Raw genomic sequence first — 21,392 nt, 5'->3', positions numbered from 1 at the left:
GATTACACCTGAAACAATGTTGCAAGAACATAAACCAGTTGTTCTATTTGCTCCAAGACAGTACCATCACCTTCATCCAGCACAAGGTTCTTCAAGAACAAGCTCACATGTATTTCACTTTTGAAAAACCTTTGCAAAACCTTTTCAATTCACTTTCTCACACACAGAATGTTGTATCTCTGTTAAAACTGTGATTGTTCAGCATCCCTTTACGTGAGAAGGGCATTTTCTTTTATAGAGAACAGTTTCTAACCACTTTTAAAAAACAGTTACAGAGCAGCAAGCAAAACAACATATTGATTCTGAAAAACAACATGTTAAAAGATGATAAAGCTGTCAGCTCAGCTTAACTGAAATAACAGACTGAGTTGTACCTTTGGTGCCCTAACAGAATTTCGAAAAGCCTTTAACAGAAAAGAAATAAACCGATTACTTCTCTATAAAACATATTTATTTTTGTACTGAATCAACCATTTAAGAAAACTTTAAAAAGCTTTTCCAAAACCATTTAACCACATCATGAGCTTGATCTTACTACCTTGATTTGGCATCTAGGATGGGTCATGCAGCAAAAGGCAACCTTGACAGCACACAAGCCTAAACAACAGAATCATCTAAGCCATATAGCAACCTACAAAGCAACTTAGCTAACATCTACATCAAACACACTAAGACTGGTAGAGATGAGCTTCATCCATCTTCAACAAGTACCTCCCTTCCTTTTTAGCTTTTATTCCTAACCCTTGGTTTCTTGGTGTGTCAAATTTTTCTTTCATACCTTTTTGGTCTAATATTTTTCTTTTCCAACACCAACTATTATTTTTCGTTTTGTTATTTCTTTTCAACCAACTATTTCATTTCAGTTTTAGTTACGCATACTTTTCTTCTCTACCTAAGATTGAGTAAAGTTAAGATCTTATAATTGTGGCTTAGGGTATGTGTATAAACAATTAAGGTTCAAACAAGGCTATTTCCTTTTATTCATAGGTTGGTTGTTTGGCTATAGGTTTTTAAGAACAAAAATGGCCTTGATCCTTTCCATGTTCCCTATGCTTACTCTTGGATTTAAAATCCAATACAAAATTGCTTCAAAGTCTAGTTGAAGTCACTTACCCAATCATGTCTTTCTTTGGTGGGTCACTTAGCTCACTAGATGGAGCCTCCCCTTATGCTATGTGTTTGGAACTTGTATGACTCCATGCCTAAAGTGTTATGCATTTTTTCCAAGTTAGTTTTCTTTCTCCCTTGGTTACAAGTCCTTTGTCATTCATTCTAGTAACTTCATATTCAAAACAGGTTGTTAACTATACTAACAACATGCTTATGTAATTAAACCTATTTCTACAACACATATAATCATATAGTTACAGGCTTAGCAAATATAATTATATCATATATTAAAAGTAAAATTATAATTTCATGATTAGTCATCCTCTCCTCTATTTTGTTTGCCAGCATCAACAGGTGGCTTCAGGGCATCTAGAACGATGTTCACAAATTCTTCACTTTCAGTTTTAGAGGAGGGAGCTTCCTTTAGCTCTTTCACGGTCAATGATCAAACTCTTATGTATTGAGTTAATATATTAATATAATATTTTGTTCTTGATTTATTATTGGTACTATTGTTTTGCTTATAATTCTTGATCTAGAATCTTAAATTTGACTAAAAATTATTTTTAAGGTTCTGACCTAAACAATAATACTTAACATATTTTAGTGTTAGGAATAAACTTTAAATGTTAATTGCTATCAACGCCTAATCTTAAAAGATAAGTTATTTTTATAAATATGCGAGGAATCGATATTTAGGAAGCATCTTAATAATTTTATATGTGAAGAATTGATATAAATGATTTTTATACGAACATCAATATCAATCAAAGGACCGAATATTGTCATGCTAATCAAAATACAAAAGAGTGAGAAAGATGAAACTTGATCCCTATTTTTCCATTTGTAGCTGCAAACTCTTTGACTTGTTTTCTTGATAATTATTTCTATCATAACAACTCTCAACAAAATTTTATTATTCTATTTATTATTTAGCGAAGCTTTTACTTGAATATTAAATTGTTTCTTGTGAGTTCGATATCCTTCCTTAGAGACACATTATTACTTCTGACAAAGTGATGCACTTGTCGTAAAAACTCATCAACATATCACACCATAAAAAAGCTAAAACCTTCGATTAAACTTTCATGTATCAAATCTTTTTTTTTTCAAAATCAAACTGAAGTCGTACATGTATGACACGGCTTTAATGTAAAATAATACAATTATCAACTTCAGTTGTATTATTTTATTAAAGGTTTTAAGTTAACATAATCTCAGATTAAGCAAAGAAGTGAAACTACCACATGACTTCTCCACAACCCATCAAAAAGTTGTGTAACATGAGCACAACTTCAACTTTGTTTGTATTGTCCATATAAATCGTTTGACACTTTCACAACCTTTATTAAAATCATTTTTGTAAAAGACAACTTGACCAAATAAGTAATAAAAAAGTTTTAGCAATAAAAATTCTAAATTATACCACTTTCTTTGAAAAGCACACATTAAAGTCATTTATAACATGATAAAAGTAAATGTTACTTAAAAACTAGAAAACAAATACTGAGTTATTTATTAAAAACACAAATAAGTATTTATTTAAAAATTAGAAAAAAAAATATAAATGACTTTTAATAAAATAATTAATTTAAAACTAAAGATATTCATCTTCTTAACAGTTTTCATTTTTCATTTTTCACTTTCAAAAGAGGTCAAGAATAAAAAAAACGACAAATGATCGCATAAACTGTTTGATAATAGTTAACTAGTATTTTAACCCGTACAACACACGTAATTTATTTTTAAAATATAATATTTATTATATAAATTTAGTTTGATAAAATTAAAAAAAATAATAACAAATAACATGTATAATATATATAAAAAATTACTATTATATAATTTTAAAATAATAATAAATAATTTAATAATTATTATTATTATTATATAATTTTTTTAAATAAAGAAATATGAATTATTTTATTGTTTGAAAACTCTTTGCTCATTATTCAGTATGTTTATATTTAAAATTATCATATTCAATATGATTTTTAGGACTTAAATTACTAGAACAACGTAACGGGAATTTACAATATCGAATCATAATATAAAAATTACTACTGACTTGTGTTTGAAATAGAACAAAATAAAATAATTAGGTAAATACTATCATAAATCTATAATATCTTTTAATCAGAATGATCTTAACGATAAAAAAGTCAACAAATCTAACATTTTAATAATTCAGTAAATTATTATTTAATACTACACAACTTTTTAATTTTTAATAAAATCAAACATAAATCTATAAATAAATAGTAATAATAATAACAATAGTAATAATAATAATTAAAAAAATCCATTATAATAAAATAATTAAATATTATAGAAAAGTTAATTGATGCAAAACATTTCAAAAATATTTATATTTTAAATTGAAATATTCAAAAACCATAACCAAAAGAGAATGAAAATATTTAACCTTTTGGTATCATTAAGATACGTAAAACCATAAAGTTGGCATTGCATTGTGCCAATTCTGCAAATAGCTTTTCCTACAACATATCGTGCAACATAAGGAAGCTCTTTCTCATATATGGAATTCAAATTCCTAAGACCTCATGCTTGGAAAGTGCTCATATATTCATATCCATATTTATTACAATTCTAATAAAATGATAATATTAGAACATATTTCAACGATTGTAAAAGTGCGAACACATTTAACCTTTTAACAAATTATCATTTAAAATCAAACACAATTTATAAATGAGTAATAATAATAATAATAATAATAATAATAATAATTAAAAAATATAATACTATAAAAGAGTAATTGATTAATTGATGGCAAATATTTCAAAACAAATTTATTATTTTTTAAATTTAAATATCAAAACATTGAAAAAGAGTGAATATACTTAATCTTTTGGGTAGTTAAGTGAGTTATCATCTAACAATGGATAATTGTTAGATGAAACTTTTCGATTTTCAATAAAATCGAACACAATTCGAGTGAATTTTCTCGACTGCGTATTTAGCAAAGCACCAGAATAACAAGGGATAAATTTAGATTTCAAGTAATGTATTACATCATTGATATAATTTCAAGTAATCAAAATAAACCTTGCTTACTTCAAAGATAAACTTCAAGTAATTCATATGGATCCAGAATTGTAGTCAAATCACGGTGTACTTTTATTAAATCATCTGTGGTTGCACCCTGTGCAAAGAGTATTACTAAATCCAGGATCTATTAATTATTCATAACATTTTCAAGTATTATTTGCTGTTAAATAAATAGATGCAGAATATGCTAGACATCTTGTGCAAAGCTGCAGTCATCAGTATCCAGGCTTGTTGGGGTGTTGTACCATGTTCCACTAGACAAAGGTCACTGAATGTTTTTAACAAATTTTTAAAAAATGAATTATGTATAGGCTTTCAAATACAATTGTCAAAATGGTAAAGTCCTACATGATACATTGTTCTCACCAAAAATATATTTCCCTCAGGCCCTCAGCAAGGATGATGGTAATCTAGTAGCTGACATTTTGCCACTGTTAAGTAGCATTAGTTGCTTAGCAGATATCCAACGTTGTGTCTTTTTTCCTATGTGCATCTTAGACAAGAATAGCATGCATCTGTAGGGCTTCTGGGGTATACTGTACAGAGCTTCCCCTAAAATAGTACAGTGATGGACGGGAAGTGGAGAGAAAAAATTACACTAACACAAGATCCCCTTCCGCTGCTTCTTGTTCCTGTTGTTCTGGTAGCCGTCCTTCCCGATATGGGAGAAGTATTCGCCTGATTTCTTCTGCACTAAGTGTCTCACACTCTAATAAAGCGTGCGCCAACACATGTAATGCCTTCTCATGCTGAAATAATGTCACAAGTTACTAGTGTTATGAATTTCCATATGCCAGACTACCAGATCTCAAATTTGCTCAAGGTTGACAACTTCTATTAATCAATGTCATTAACAACAACAAAAATTGCTTAGTTTGAATTTTGCTTTGTGTCAATGATCCCCCAGTCAGAAAGCCCCCAAATCTTATTATATAACTATTTGACACATTTGTTTTGATTTAAAAACAGCCACACCTTCATATCAAGAATGTGTGTTCTTGTCCACTAGTTGGCTTGGCTCACTGAAGACAGGCACCGCACTCATGAGTCAGACCTAACAGTGAGCTAAACTCTTCTAAGTACAAGAGTTCTTAACTACTAATCATTAAATTCTTGGTTTTACAGGAAAAAACCTAGATAGAAATAGCTTGCATTCCTTCTAATATGTCTATCATTAAACGTTAATATTAAATCATTTAAAACGATGGATATAAATAACCTAAAATGGAAAAGTGACAGAATCTAACATAGTATAACATACAAGCTAGAAGAGCTGAGAGTCATCAGCCCACTGATCCGAACAGATTGGAAGCTTTCCTCAATTGATGGGTTTTTTTTTAAAACTGTGTGCTTTGTTATCCTCCAAACCATTTATAATTTCTTCTCTTAATGAAATTATTCTTTTAAAAACTTGTCCAACCCCAAAAGTGAAAGAAAAAGGTTTCCCAAAGAAAAAATTTATAGACAATAATTTAATCGACAAACCTTTTTCAGAAGGGCTTTAACACGATCATATGCTTCCCGAAGGAGTTTCACAACCTGCAGATTAAGTATTTTAGTCAAAGTCCTATCCTGATTTTTATTTTTGATAAAACAACACTTCTTAGAATAGGAAGAAAACAACCCAAATATGATTGTTCATCAATTATAAAGGATACCAATTTATAACACTTACCTCTGCATCAATACGTGACTGCATTTCAGAACTTGGTCGCTCTTTTATATGAACTGGCCCGATTGCATCACTCATCCCACAATTTGATACCTTGTGCATAGAGAAAAAATAACACAATAAAAGTCAATAATTTCAGCAGAAAAATCTAAATGTCATCTAACAAATAATTTTGGAAAAAGAAAGCTGCAATTACTTAAGTACTAGTTGTAAAATGTTCCAAATTCCAATTAGAAATCTGAACTATTTTTTTGAAAAAGTTATCTTTATGCACTAAACACAATACAGGGGAGCATAAAATTACCATGTATTGGGCAAGCTCAGTAGCAGTGTGGAGATCACTACTTGCTCCAGTTGTGACATAATCCCGGCCAAAGATAAGCTCTTCTGCAACTCTTCCTCCCATACAAACATCAAGGCGAGCTAACAACTGTTTCTTGCTTATTGATGTCTCGTCACTTGAGGGAAGCTGAGTGACCATTCCTAAAGCAGATCCACGTGGCATGATTGTTGCCTTGTGAATTGGATGTGCACCATCAGTGTTAAGGGCAACAATTGCGTGGCCGCTCTCATGATAGGCAGTGAGCTGAAAATTTCAAATCCAAGATTAACAAATATAACTGTAAGAATACTATTAGAGATTTTATATTGACTATAGATACAATCAAATTATAATATATAAGTGAGTGCAAATCAAATTTTAGAATTCCATTAGTTAAGTTCAACTAGATTTAAAGTTCACTTTCTAAGATAGCATCAGAGTCTGTCAAAGCAAAGGTTGTCGAGCCTATCATGTCATCTATTATCAAATTATCAGATCACCCACAAATATTTAGTCTCATACTTGAGATGTTCAATTCTCAGCATAAGAAGGTGTATTAGAGATCTTGCATTAACTAGAAATATAGCCAAATTAAACCTCACTTTACAAGTCGATTTTGTGAGGTTAACTTAGACTTAAAGTTCACTTTCTAAGAAATACATCAACATATTAATATTATTAAATCTAAAGCATATATATACTTATGATTGCAGATCAGTACAGACTCTACAGAGTGCAGAACATTTCATTATATCGTACCAACAAAATCTGATTATTCTAAATAAAATAGGTATAAAAGATGCTAAAATAGTTTATAAAACTGAGCTATAAAATAATTGCTAAAAACACTCCTCGACATACTACTAATGGTGGGTCCAATGAACAAGAGTGCATCAAAGAATGTGTTGTTAGCATTTCTCTAAATTTGAGCATTACTTCAGAAAAATCACTTAGACAAAAATAATTATATAAAAAAACCAATTTACCATGTCCTAATCACTAGCTAACTACTGACACAGCAAATAATTACTTATAAGACTGTCAATCAATTCTTCCCTATAATATAAAATGTCAGTGTCTTCTCACAAACAAAATTGCAATGTAAGGCTTCAAATTTTCAGCTATAGTAATTTTAGTATTGAGATTAGGCCTGATGAAACTGTCTCTACTCTGGACTCGAAATAATTTAGCACGAAAATTTCATTCGCAAAAATTTAAAAAATGCAGTGCCTCAGATTCGCCTGAATAAGCTTTGTAAAAATCACTTCTTTGATATAAATTTTCTCAAGTTCTTTTCAAAAGTTACTCTTGCTTCAGAGAATGCACTCAAATAACTTGATATCCTCTAATAATAAAGATATGATATAGAAATAAATAAAAATGTTCCTAATAATACATATATAATCAAGATATTCTTGATTATATAAGATTGATCATTGATTCTATAATTATAACAGTTCTCATCAGATGTGTCCACACTTGCACACAATATTTGAGCCATTTCTTGAAATATTTCTTATTCAAAATCATCTTGTTCCAAGAGAATTTTGTTCAAGAATAAATCCCAAAGAGAATTTTGTTCAAGAATAAAACCTTATTCAATAGCTTTAACATCAGTTGAGAAAATATAAATATAAGTTGTGTATAAAAAAAGGTCCATCACAGCTTTTTTTCCTTCTAGGTTGCATAACCCAACCCGTTAAAAGCTTATAGGAACATGGATAGTATTAAGGAGTATCTTTATCTCTAGCCGATGTGGGATCTCCAACAGATAATATTGGGTGCCTATGTCCCATATGGAATAGTATTGTTGTTTGGTGGAGTATTTAAGTGTTTAGCTCTCCCCCAATTAACAACTAGCTCTTAAGGATGGGTTCCCTTGCTGCTTGGATGTTTATCAGATGGTCTTATAAAAGGGACTTCGGCATTATGTTTATGAGATGTGTAAGTCTCATACAGAGTAGTATGAGATGTGTGATGGGGTATTTAAGTGTTCAGTTATCCTTTATTAACAACTTTCTTTTAAGGGTAGAATTCCCCAAGTGCTATATTGTTTATCAAAAGCTCAGATTTGAAACTCCAAAAAACACTCACTGGTCGTGCAAATTACATGTAATCACAATCATGCTGTGCTCCCTGCCTATAGTTTAGATCAATCACATAAGCACAATCCACATGTTCTAACTTCTTAGCACTAAACCAGAATACAAGATGTACTGGCATATACATATACCTTCTTTGACTCTTCAGATATAAACATTGTTTTCCGCTCAGTACCCATAATTATTCTGTCTTTTGCAAACTCCAACTGTGAAGCTGTTACTTTCTCTGCACCTTCAACTGCAGCTTTAATGGCAGCAACATTTACCAAGTTCGCAAGATCTAGTTCAAGGAGATATATAAAAATAGAAAAAAGTCATTCAGAAACAAATCATTAGCAAGTGCCACTCTCTTTGCGTGTCCAATAGAAAAACCTGAAGGAGTATAAGATTTGCATTTATAAAAAAGTCATCTCAAATAAATAAATAACAATTCACCTGCCCCATTGAACCCTGGGGTACCACGAGCAATTGCTTTAACATCTACATCATCAGCTATAGGCTTATCTTGCAGATAGAGTTCAAGTATTTCTTGCCGACCTCGTACATCTGGATTTGGTACAACAATCTGGTATTGGAATTTGTTAGTTTCTATATCTTCTACATTATGTACTCCTTTGGGCACTACTATACATACAAGGACCATATAGCAACTCTCATTATATAGGAAATTAACTTGTACCATCAGAACAAAATTATTATAACAGAAACTAAAAGGACAAATAAAAGCAGAGCATATTCCATCCTACAAAGCACACCTGAACCTAATCAGAGACTGCTTGAACCTTGACTCATCATCTTGTCACTAGGCTGCAAGAAGAGCAAACCTAGAACTGGCCCGCGATCAAGTGAAACCCCAGAAACCCAAAAACTGAAACAAAGTGCAAAAGCATGTGCCAGTTTCTTTGCATGTCCAATAGAGGAACTTCTCTAAAATAGCTATTAACAGGGCACTATTTGTCAGACTTGAATAACTTAATTAGAATAGGTCAACTTTTAGAATAGGATAAGTTTGTGTTGTTTCCTATCTGACCTATATGGTAGGATTAAAATTGAGGTCCAGGGCCCATCCGATGAGAAATGAGAATACTACATCATGAAACCAGACCTACGAGAGCCATCATTTTCTGTTAGCCAGCACCACCCTCTCAAAGTGAAATGGTTGTGACAGAACACAAACAGAAGGTCAACACCAGCAAATTGTGATCGTGGGGTATTGGCAATGCAGTTTTCAATTGGGCTTCCTAAGCACAATGCAAGAAAACATCGCAGAAAAACAATTAACGAACCCTACACCACCGCTATTGTTGTTGCTCCAACCAAGACTCCAATACACAAGGCAACAAAATTTGTATTGTGCCTCACGACCACTCCAACCACTATTGACAACATAGATTGTCTAATAATAGAGGTTCATAGGCATTTAATCAATAATTTAGAGGAAATTGAATATCCTCTATTTATGTGTAATTAATGTAATAAGCCTACATGCATTGGCATCTATTGTGCAGTCAAACACGATTTTCAACCTAATATACCGATGTCTCTACCACTCAACACTATATTATTTCTCTTAAAAGATTAATCTATTGTGGAAAATAATAAGACTTACATGTCGATCGAATCTACCAGGCCTTGTTAGAGCTGGATCAAGAATATCAGGCAAGTTTGTTGCAGCCATTAATATTATTCCCTACAAGATAAAATAATGAATTACATGAGATATAAGCATGGAAACAATGCAAGAGTGTATTTTACCTTTTCTCATTTATTCATTTACAGGAATTCCTTACATTAAAGATAAAAAAAATGTAATGATTAATCCTACCATATACGTCAGATAGGAAACAATGCAAAAATTAGCCTATTCGAACAAATTAACCTATTCTAAATCAGTTACACAATTTTGACACTCCCAAGCTAGAGCATACAAGTTGTATGTACCAAGTTAGGAACATAAAACTGAGTTTGAGGTTCTCTCGAGGACGAAGTCAAAATATTTGAACCATGGTAGTAAGTATCGTACGATTCACGATACGAATCGTACAATACGATACGGTTTCAGAGCCCAACGATACAAATTGTGAGAAGAATTGTTTTTACTCCCGTATCGTGGTTGTATAGTGTGAATCGTATCATGAATTGTATGAATCGCGAAACTGTTTCGTATCGCGACTTGGGTTTTATTCTGTGTTTAGGTGTGAATTGGGTTGGGTTACTTGAATTGGTTTTATAAAAACCCTAATTTTAACTTTTTTACTCGCGAACCTGCACCATTAACGAAATATTGAACTTGAGGTGGACAACCAGAAGGTGCGAACACGACGAAGGCAGGATGACAAAGTGAATGTCAGAACGGTGGTGAAGCACACGCTGGAGCAGCGAGAGGCGCAAGACACTTGGGTTCACGAGTGAAGATACCGAGGAGTCGCTACCGTCGTCGGAGGCGTTGCAGTCGTCGGAGGTGATGTAGTCGTAGGCATTGGAGGCACGAAAGTACTCTCTTTTTTGCAGTAGAAGAGAAAATAGGGGAGATCTTTTTGCTGCTCTTAAATCAAATATTTTCTTTTAACAAAGAGGCCCATATAAGCCAGCCCAATCTAACCATTATAATATTAACCTAATTTTGTCAAATATTAACCTAATATGGCCAGTGATATAACAACTCTTTTCTTAATGTGATTGTGATTATTAATTATATTTTTACAAGGAATTGGGTCATATAATCCAGCCCAATCAAACCATTAAAATATTAACCTAATCTGCCAAAATATTAACCTAACATGACCAGTGATATAACAACTCTTTTTTAATGTAACTGTGATTGTTAATTATATTTTTACATGTTTATATGTCTTATGTTATATTTTTTAAATGTTTATGAATCTTACGATTCACGATTCGAAATATAGGCTCTCCGATTCACGATTCAACTACCATGATTTGAACTAATCATTGGAGCTGACAAACTTTGTACAAATATCCTTTGACAACAACTTCAAATGACAACCAATTTCTTTATGTTTGGTTTTACCATGAAATACATAGTTGGAGGCAATGTTAATAACCTAGTTATCACATTACATGCTCATTTGTTGAATGTCACAAAATTTGAACCCTTGAAGTAAATGTTTTATCCACACAAGTCAAAATGCATCATCATGTACTTAGCTTCGACACTAGATCAAGCAATCAAATTTGTTTCTTGCATTTCCAAGAAACAATATCGCCTCCAATAAAACACAATTGTCAGTAGTGGATCACCTATCTATAGAAGATTCAGCCTAATCAACATCATGATACTAGTCATCTAAGTACTTCCCTTATCTTCATATAGCAGTCCATATCCCGAGGCCTTATTGAGGTATTTGAGGATGCAAATGAAAATATTCCAATAACAAAGACAAGCATCCTACATAGATTGACTAACCACTCCAACCAACCACAAAAGACAAGTCATGTTTAGAAATAGTGAGAGAAATAAGATTCCCAAGTCTTTCGTATCTTTTTGGATATGAGATGGGCTAACTTTCTTATGCCGTTAATTTCTACTTTAGATCCATAGGACTATTCACGCACCTACAATCAATCACACACGTTTCTTGTAGATTGTCTACAGCATATTTTCCTTGAGAAATTACAATACCTTACTTTGATCGAGCCACTTCAAAACCTATAAAGTATTTAAGACATCCAAGATCTTCGGTTCAAAAGTGATTGCATAAATACATATCTAGCTAAAAGATTTAGTGACATCATTCCCTTTAATGACCATATCATCAAAATACTCAATTAAGTATGCGCATTTCTCAAGATATGTACAACAATACGAAACTGAATTATCTGTTTCACTACATTTTAGAACAAAAGTTTGTACAATGTGGCTGAATTCACCAAACCAAGCACATGGAGATTGTTTAAGACCATAAAGAGAACATTATAATTTATAAAACATGTATACGAGAATATCTAGGAAGACACATGAAAGTTTTTGCAGGGATTTTGTGTAAACTCCAAGGACGTGTCATGAATAAAACATACACACAAAAACAAGGATAGAAACATGAATAAAAGGTTCATCATTCGAAGGATAGAATAGGGAATGTTATTGTCGAGGAAGGAAAAGAGCATTCTATTTATGAGGAAGCAAGTTGTAAGAGTAGCATCACCTTGGTGGTGAAATGCCATATTAGCATCAAGTTATAAGCTATGAGCAGTCTCAATGGAGATGCCATATTATTCAGCAAAATCATATGGATTTCTGCGAGTAATAGTGGGAACACGAAGCAATAGTGTTATTGGCTTTCCATCAATGGAATTTCTTGACAAGACAGGGTATGATCTCGAAGATCATCAAGATATAGGTACATGACACGAAGAATCATAACCATATAGAACATATCTAACTTCTTAATCTCTTCCAAATTATCAACTTCTAAAAACATCTTCAATTCCTCAAGAGCCCATTGGGCTTCAACAATAAAAGAAGTCATGTCATGAGCGGAAGACATAAAATCATTAAATATCATTTGCAAAAATTACTCTTAACCTCCTTTCAAAAAGAGTAACACAATTTGAATGCTCTAAGAGTTCCCAATATATTGGGTTCCACAAATTGCCACAAGCAACAAAGCTGAAAATCTTTTTCCACTATTAAACTTTGTCTAATTGTTTTGTAACACCATCTTCCAATTGATCATGAAGACCTTCAACAAGAAACCACAGATGCTAACCAAGAGAACATAATTTTTTCCATGAAGCCTCTCTAAAGAAATTGTGGGTGACCTACTAAATGAGTGGACAGGTCTAGATGTCATTGCATATCAGAAACAAAGAGCACACATGTAAAAAAAGAACACTCAAGGTGTTCAAAATGGGAGCCAAACTCCAATTAGAAGGAAAGGTGGAAAAGCATAATGGAGCAAGGACAAGAGAGGCCAACAAGAGAAATTGAGGAAGCATGAAGTCCTTCTAGCGATCAAAAGGCACCCCCATGGACTTCATGCACCTAGGTTGGCCGCTTTGATACCAACATAATAGAAGTTCATTCAATCATTTATAGGAGTTCCTTACATCAAAGATGCAAGACAGTAATGATTAATCCTACCATATAGATCAAATACGAAACTATGCATAAGTTAACCAATTATAACAAGTTAACCTATTCAACATAAGTTACACGATTCTATCAAAATCAATTTCTAAAACCACAGGAACAAATTGCACTCCAAACTATTCAAAGATACCTCATTCTGCTCAAACCCATCCATTTCGACAAGTAGTTGATGTAATGTCTTCTTTGTGTGACCCTCCCATTGTTTTCTTGTTGATCCAACAGCGTCAATTTCATCGATGAAAATGATACAAGGTGCCTATAAAAAGATAAAAGAGAAATAAATATTTCATAATAAAACATAAAAAAAAGGACCCATTTGATATGGTGAAAAACCACAATAGTAGACAATTTGGGGAAACCATTTGCAAATAACAATAGACCTTCTTTTTCGCAGCTTGAAATAATGATCTTACACGCCGAGCACCGACACCAACAAACCTGGGCATGAAAGAGAAGTTATATGAAAAGAAACATATAGTATGTTTCGTATGACAGAAAAGATTAGGTAGGAAAAGAAAACAAGCCACAACTATCCTTTCAATTGATTGGAACACACATCAAGAAAAAATTGAAAAAGCATGGACCCACATAAAAAAATTAATCCTTCATGGTACAAAGTGGAAGTGTAGCAACTTCTATACAAACATATGTAGTTACGAATTTTAAAACAAAAATAAATTGTTTTATTTTTACTTTAAAAGCATATATATGAATAAAACAAACAAAGAAAAAGGTATATAATGAGTAGTGTCAATAATAATATTTAAATAGTATAACAATATTATTTTAGATTTCAAGATAACGGTCAAACTATAGGAGAGAGAGAGAGATTGAGCTGATACCATGTTTCTAATACGTCACAAATGCTTTATTTACATTGAGAAAATGAAATCAATACAATAAATGGAGAAGATTTTATATACTCTAATAATAAAGTTATGATAAAGGCATAAATAAAAATGTTTCTAATAATACATATATAATCTAGATATTTTTTTATCATAAAAGATTTGCTTCTTATTCTTATAATTATTAAACTCCCCCTCAAGTTGAAACATATAAATTTTAATTGCCCAGCTTGTGGATAATCGATCCTTACTCAAAAGACTTGGTGAATATGACAGGTAATTGTTTACTAGAGTTGAAAAATATAGTGGTGATGTCTCTTATGAAATGACTCTAGTTTTTCCCTTATGAAATGACAATTCACTTCAATATGTTTGGTCATCTCAAGAAAGACAAGATTAAAGGTGACGTGAAATTGCCTACTTGTCACATATAAGGCATATTTGAGAACTTTCTTCAAATTTAAGCTCTTTAAGAAGTTGTTTTAGCTATATGAGCTCACAAGGTCATTGCCCTGCAATCTGCCTCTGCAGTTGATCTTGCCACAACATGTTTACTGTTTTTCCACGACATTGAACTAACTCCAACAAAAAAACACAGTACCTAAGGTGGAGCATCTATCACTTGTCTTCATAATACCCAACAATTTGAGTATTTCCCTAATTTTCATAAATAAGGCTTTTCCAAGAGCATTCTTAATATGCTTTAGGATCCGTCTAACTACATTCCAAAGGCCTTAACAAGGATAATTTAAAAAAAGTGAGGTAATTTAACTTATCACCTAACCTTTAGTATCTCATAGGATTGTAATACAATACTCTTTGGTTAGATACAAGTTTGGCACTCAATCTATAGACAAGTCCACAAACTTAGCATTTCACATCCCTATTTCTTCTAGAATATCCAAAGCATATTTTCTATAGGATATGACCAAACCATTTTTTGACTGTGCAACTTCTGTACCGAGGAAATACCTCAAGTGCCCACTTCACCATAACACAATTTTGGAAGCCCAAGATGAATAGTTAGACTCATCCACCTTCTCAATTCTAATCAAAAAAATTGTGTTTGGAAAAACTTTGTATATATAAACTGACAATTAAAAATATTAAATTAAATTACAATAACTTAAATTTAGTTTTAGAATTTATTTCAAAAACATATACGAATAATATAAATAAGCAATAAATAGAAACTATATAGTATAGTTTTTTTGTCAATTTATCATTTTTTCAATAATAAAATATAAAATTATTAAATGAAAATATTTTTATTCTATATTTTACTTTTTTTGCTTTAGTTACTTTCCACTCTTTTTTTCCTTTCCTTTGTTTTTCTTTCCAAACCAAACATAGAACATATCACAACATTCTTTAATGTGATAAAGGTTGTTACTATATATGTCAGCACGCAAAACAAACCATCCAAGAATTACATACACTTCTATTCGGACCCTGTGGATACTCGTAAAACACACCCACAATGGGTAGGATAAATACATGCTCAATAAGAACCCACAAAATTTAATAGGTATGGGTGCAATGCAAATATGAATATATAAGTGCAAAGTAGTAATGGATATGGAAATTAAGTTACTACCTGTACAACTGTGGAGACTTTTGCAATTGCATGTATGAGAAAAATAACTATAGCACACTACTCAACCCTACCCATCGTCATCCCTAGAAAACATGAAAACATTGTATCTAATCTAACCTGATAGAGTGCCACAAACATAAAAAAAAAGAAATTTTAGAATGTCATGAACTCATCATTCTGTTGCATATATTTTGCCTGTTTCGATTATTTGAATTTATTCCCTAGCAATAAATATCACAAAAGGCCAATTCCTTGTTCATCACAAAAATGGGAACCCTTGATACGGAGATACTAAGAAAATTTCATATAACTCTACAGAGTTCATTAGAATAACAATATCAAATAAAATACATTTCGCAATCAAAAACAGGCATGCATCAATATATTTTGTACCACAGTTCACAATTGTATTCTCATTATCAAGGTTGCAATGCAAAAAGCATTTTTGTGTTGTGTTACTTTCAAAATAACATGCAATGCACCCACATCATTTTGCAGCATTATAAATAATAAGTGTCAATGCTCACAATTAATGCATTATAGAAAAGCAAAAGAGACTTACATCTCCTCAAATTCAGAGCCTGCCCGATAGAAAAAGGGAACACCAGCTTCTCCAGCAATAGCCTTCAAGGTCCCAGATAAAGCAAACACTATTAGATCATAACAATGATAAATTTCAATAGATTAACTCAGAAGATTGATTTCAATAAAGAAGAATTTTAGTTACAATAACAGATCAGAAGAATAATGTAAAGTGTAAGAAAATATCAATGCAGGAGACAAGATCCAAAGTCCATTTATGTCATTCCTGAACTTCCTAATAGAAAACTTATACAGTGTAGTGTGGCATATTGAGAATGACAACAATCCCAAAAGAATATGGAAGTAGACCAACAAATTATAATTGTATAACACAATAACATCATAAAAACTGTAAAAGACAGGACAGAAATTAACTGACCTTCGCTAGCAGAGTTTTTCCAGTTCCAGGTGCTCCTGTCAAAAGAATCCCCTGAAAAGTGGAACACTTTAGCCACACTTGACAATCAAAATACAAGGAATACACACCAAAAAATCATGATATATTATTATGAGACAAGCGAAAAATGTACTTATAACTATCATTCATTATGATGACCAAAACATAACATGTATGCATATTCAGAAGGATTAGAGAGAATCAGATCATAAACAGCGATGAAAAATTAGTTTTTCCTACTAAGAAATAAGAAGTCCATGTATGAAAAAATAGAATATGAACAAAAGCTAGCAGGAAAAAAAGAACAAAATGATAAATTAACCTCTTCAGACCTTTGGCAACTTTCCTCCAAGGCGTGTAAACTTAGATGGATTTTTTAGGTACTCCACAACTTCCTCAAGTTCTTGTTTTGCATCATCACAACCTTTCACATCCTTAAAGGTTTTTACATTCTGCAAGTAAAGAGAAGGCATGATAGGGAAAGATTAATAAATCAGAATTTGTATGGTGTAGCAGACTTTTGGGTTTTGTGTATATTCTACACAGCAGGCTAACAGAACAATCAGATATCATTCAGAAATTATGGAGGTGGCAAACTTCCCACTATGTTGTTGACTCCTCCACAAAATAGCAAGTAGACATAATTAGGTAAGATTATTTTATTTAGATAAAGATTTAAGAAGGCATAACATATATCATGTTATTGTTCATTCTTTTGATTTGATAAGCAAAAATTCATTTCATGAAGGCAATAAATCGATGATCACAAGATGTGCCTACTCATAGCTTCCAGAACAGTACTGCTCAACACAAAAAATCATATCATTGTTAATTAACCTATTGCACCTAGAATCTTCTCATCCAAATACTGATTAGCAGTCAAAATTTCTAGCTTATTCAAGAGAAAGCTATTGAATCATATAACACTCAAGAAATAGAGAATAACATATTTTCCAGACTTTTCTAGAAATTTGAGTAAAGAAGTAAGAACATATTAACAAGTTAACCTTTTCTGGCATCACTTCCTTATTTAGCTCCTTTGGGGCATAGGAAGAACTTGATCCAACTCCTGAAGGTCCAATCCCCCCCAAGCTTCCAATGTATTTTTGAAGTGCCGCAGCACCCATAAACCTGAAAGGATGTGCAGTAGCAAATACAAGTATATAAAATCAAATAGTGGATTATATATGAGAAAAGAGGGAAGAAAGAAAAACTGAAGACTCGTACCAGACCAACCCCACAGCTATGGTAAACAAAATAGTCGAGATAAGCTCTTGTGCAAAACGTGATTTATTTGATACTTTTGGATCAACCTAAAGGAGGAAAGAGCTTTTCATGAGTTTCAATGAATAAATAAACAAAAAAGAATCTGGGTTACAATAGAAAAATTAAACAATAATGTCCCACAAGATTTAAAAATAATAACCAATAAAAGCACAGAGAAAGCCTTTTGCAATAAATTTTACCATAACCACATGTAATGGCTGCTTCTCAGATATTCCGGGATTAAGAAAAGTTTCATCTGAGTTACCCAATGCACGTTGCTTCAACTCTTGCAACTGAAAAATAGGTTTACCATCAGTTTTCCATTATAACACAGGTACATCATGACCTAAAAAGTCTAAAGGCTGTTATTATAATCAAAAGAAAGTATACATTACAAATCATCTCTTATCATGCAGTCATAGGAGGACAACAATCATCTATTAGGGTCCATTATAAATCTATCATGGGTTTAAAGGCAAAAGGAGAGTGCAAAATAACTCATCCAGAAAGGCATGTTAGAGAAATACTGCCAAACACTGTATATAAGTGCTTAAAAAGTATCAAATTTATTATGCAAAAAAAAAAAGACACCACCAAAGAGTCTTCCCTACTAGACATGTCAATTATATGTATTAAACAAGACCATTGTTTTGTCATGAACGAAATCCTCCAAAAGTCTATTTGGATATGATACAACTCTGTTTCAAAGGGTTCATCTAGAATCTTTATTGGTTTCCCCTTATCCTCAAGTAAGGACTATCCTGCACTGCCTCCATTCTTCTTACTGAGGCTCCTACTCTATGTGTCTTCTTTTCACATGGCCAAACATATCTTCAGTTCCAAAGAGAATCTAAGACCTCTCCCAGTTCTCTTAATTGCATTCATTCCTAAACCTATCATGTCTATGTCAATTATGCACCACAACATCAACGTCTCAACAATACTAACCTTATGTATCTTGTTGGCATTTTCAGTGACACAACGCTTGAAGCATTTCTGCAATTCATCCACTCTATTTGACTACTACAGTTTACATCTGTCATTTGCTCCATCTTGACAGAAACAACTATGCCAAAAGCTTAATACCCGCACTCCCCTCCCTTCAATAAATCTCCCACTAGGAACACGTCATCCTCCAAAAGTACGCATACTAATGGCACTACCTCGTGGATAAGCTCCATGATGAGCACATCCAAAAACTTAAGTTTAAAAAAAATTAATCATAACTGACAACAAATCAGGAAGAATACAATAAAATTAATTTTGATGAAGAAGCGTGAAACTAAGAACTTTGGTAGAAAAAATATACTTTCAAAATAATAATGTAATTCAGCAGTAAAACAGACATCAGTTAAGCATTTTGATAAAAACAGTCACAGATTAAATTACCAATTACAAAAGAAATCCAAATATCATACATGATGCTTATGGAAATCAAGTAGAAATAAATAGATGCCAATCAAGATGTACAGAAAACCCCTCTACCCGTACCAATGAATATGAAGCACTAAGAATTTGGTTACACATAATAAAAATTGAAAAACATAATACCAAAAACATGATGCTACAAAATGATTACCAGGATAGGAAGGCTAGAAGTTTTTCCAGAATCCTCATCTGGAAGATATTCACTAATAGAATTAGTAATCACAAGAGCTCGAAGATATTCCGCAACCCCTCTACTGTCCACTGCTCGATCCCTTTGTTCAAACCGCTTGATGACAGATTCAGGACTAGAAAAACAAACATAATCAAACAAATTAATACATATTCTAACAAACTGACACAAAAAGCCTCCAGGTCAGAAACCTATGTAGTGTAATTGTCTACCTAGCCAAATTTTCTCTAATGTAACATTTTCTTCTTTTTCTGTAAGCACTACAAGAGCTACATTCTCCAATAACTCTCAAATCCATATATCTAACTACAATTCACAATTTTTCATCTGTCCTACATCATTAAACACACGAAACCCGAACAATTCTTGCACGAGCACATGCATGAGCAATCAAAGCGCAAAACTTTATCACCACTTCAACGCATATTGAATCGTCTTAGTTTTACTTTTACCCGTAGCCACCGTAGACGAACAAAAATAGCTCAAGAACCTTATATTCTTGAGCAGTCATCAAAAGAAAACATTTCCAAATTCAAAAAACGAACCTGTGCTTATTGAGTTCCACAAACAGAGCACTCTGTTTAGCAGCATCTTGCGGATTCGCGTCGGCGTCCGCGATCAACCGCTCGACGCGCTTCTCCTGCCGCCAAAACGGCCACCAATCAAGAAACTCCGCGAAAGCCTTCTTTACACGCTCCCTCGCCTTCACCCACAGTCCCACAAATAACACCACTATCGAAAACCTTCCATTCGCCACATTTCCTTCGCTCTCCAAATCCGCGCCACTCCGCAGCACAGTCTCCGCACCTTCCAAACTCGCCTCGCCCGAATCAGAAACCAAAACTGCACCTTCTTCCGTCGAATAAATTACACCCGCGCTGGCGTCCGCTTCGGCGTCGCCCGAACCGAATTCGGATGGGTTGTCATTGGGTTCAGACCGGGAACCGACGCTGTCAGAGCGAAAGGTGCAGCAGAGGAGCGTGGAGGAAAGGCGGCGCGTGGAGTGGAAGGAGAGGGCGAATGGGGAGTGGTTCGCAGAGAGGAACGAGAATGGGAATGGGAAGGGAAATGGAAGAGAAGGTTTTGAGAGAAGTGAAGCTTGAAGTGTGGCCATTATTAGGGTTTTATTTGACAGAGTCTCTCTTCTTTCTCTGTGTAGTGGGAAATTTGGGGAAGAAGGAGAGTGTAAGAAATGAAAGTAACCTTATCCAGGGATTCAAATTGGCGCCGGCTTTGGAAATTTTGTGAATACGGATTTTATTGTAATTACGCTTGGATTGAATGAAAATGTTCGTTTCTTGCCTCTGCATATCGTGGACATTTCGTAGTCACACTGCCCAAGCCTCCATGGATTCTTTCTCTTGTCACATTCTTTATCTAATCTTTTCTTTTTTATCAAAATGCAAACTAATTTTTATTATTATTTTAATTAAATTAATTATTACGATCCATATAATTTTAATGTTTTAAACATTCAACTTAATCATCTATTTACTTCAATTTAATTAGAACTACTAGAAAAATGTTCCACCAAAACTTATTTTGATTTAATAATATAAATGTATAGTTGATCACTTTTATAATTGATAATTGCAAATATGGAAATTAATTTTTAAAATATAAAATTAAAGTAATTATTATAATAATAAAAACCCTCAAATTAATTTTATAATTATTATATTTCTAATTAATA

The 21,392-nt window shown here is 32.8% G+C and overlaps 1 protein-coding gene across 3 annotated transcripts; it reads right to left on the bottom strand.

Moving 5' to 3' along the window:
* Positions 1 to 4,227: 4,227 nt before the first annotated feature.
* Positions 4,228 to 21,069, bottom strand: LOC137813432 (ATP-dependent zinc metalloprotease FTSH 11, chloroplastic/mitochondrial). 3 transcript variants are annotated; one of them, XR_016519316.1, is made up of 17 exons: positions 20,245 to 21,065; positions 19,661 to 19,814; positions 18,282 to 18,374; positions 18,043 to 18,128; positions 17,823 to 17,946; positions 17,148 to 17,267; positions 16,798 to 16,848; positions 16,399 to 16,486; positions 13,772 to 13,829; positions 13,522 to 13,647; positions 9,888 to 9,968; positions 8,714 to 8,843; positions 8,410 to 8,558; positions 6,159 to 6,440; positions 5,858 to 5,947; positions 5,668 to 5,721; positions 4,228 to 4,931 (listed from the first exon to the last, which is right to left on the bottom strand). XR_016519316.1 is itself a non-coding variant. In XM_068615678.2 (17 exons), exons 1-17 carry the CDS (start codon positions 20,811 to 20,813, stop codon positions 4,776 to 4,778), a joined length of 2,385 nt encoding a protein of 794 aa, XP_068471779.2. In that variant the 5' UTR covers positions 20,814 to 21,069; the 3' UTR covers positions 4,228 to 4,775. The 3 variants fall into 3 exon arrangements, 1 of the variants encoding a protein (XP_068471779.2); XM_068615678.2 differs by having other exon boundaries at positions 16,399 to 16,460; positions 20,245 to 21,069; XR_016519314.1 differs by lacking the exons at positions 4,228 to 4,931; positions 5,668 to 5,721; positions 5,858 to 5,947; positions 6,159 to 6,440; positions 8,410 to 8,558 and adding an exon at positions 9,034 to 9,146 and having other exon boundaries at positions 16,399 to 16,460; positions 20,245 to 21,062.
* Between the last annotated feature and the right edge of the window lie 323 nt (positions 21,070 to 21,392).

This window comes from Phaseolus vulgaris, chromosome 1, assembly GCF_051622355.1.
Source record: "Phaseolus vulgaris cultivar YP4 chromosome 1, ASM5162235v1, whole genome shotgun sequence".
Classification (NCBI taxonomy): domain Eukaryota; kingdom Viridiplantae; phylum Streptophyta; class Magnoliopsida; order Fabales; family Fabaceae; genus Phaseolus; species Phaseolus vulgaris.
The sequence above is the reverse complement of the archived record's forward strand: the minus strand, read 5'-3'. Positions and strand labels throughout refer to the sequence as shown.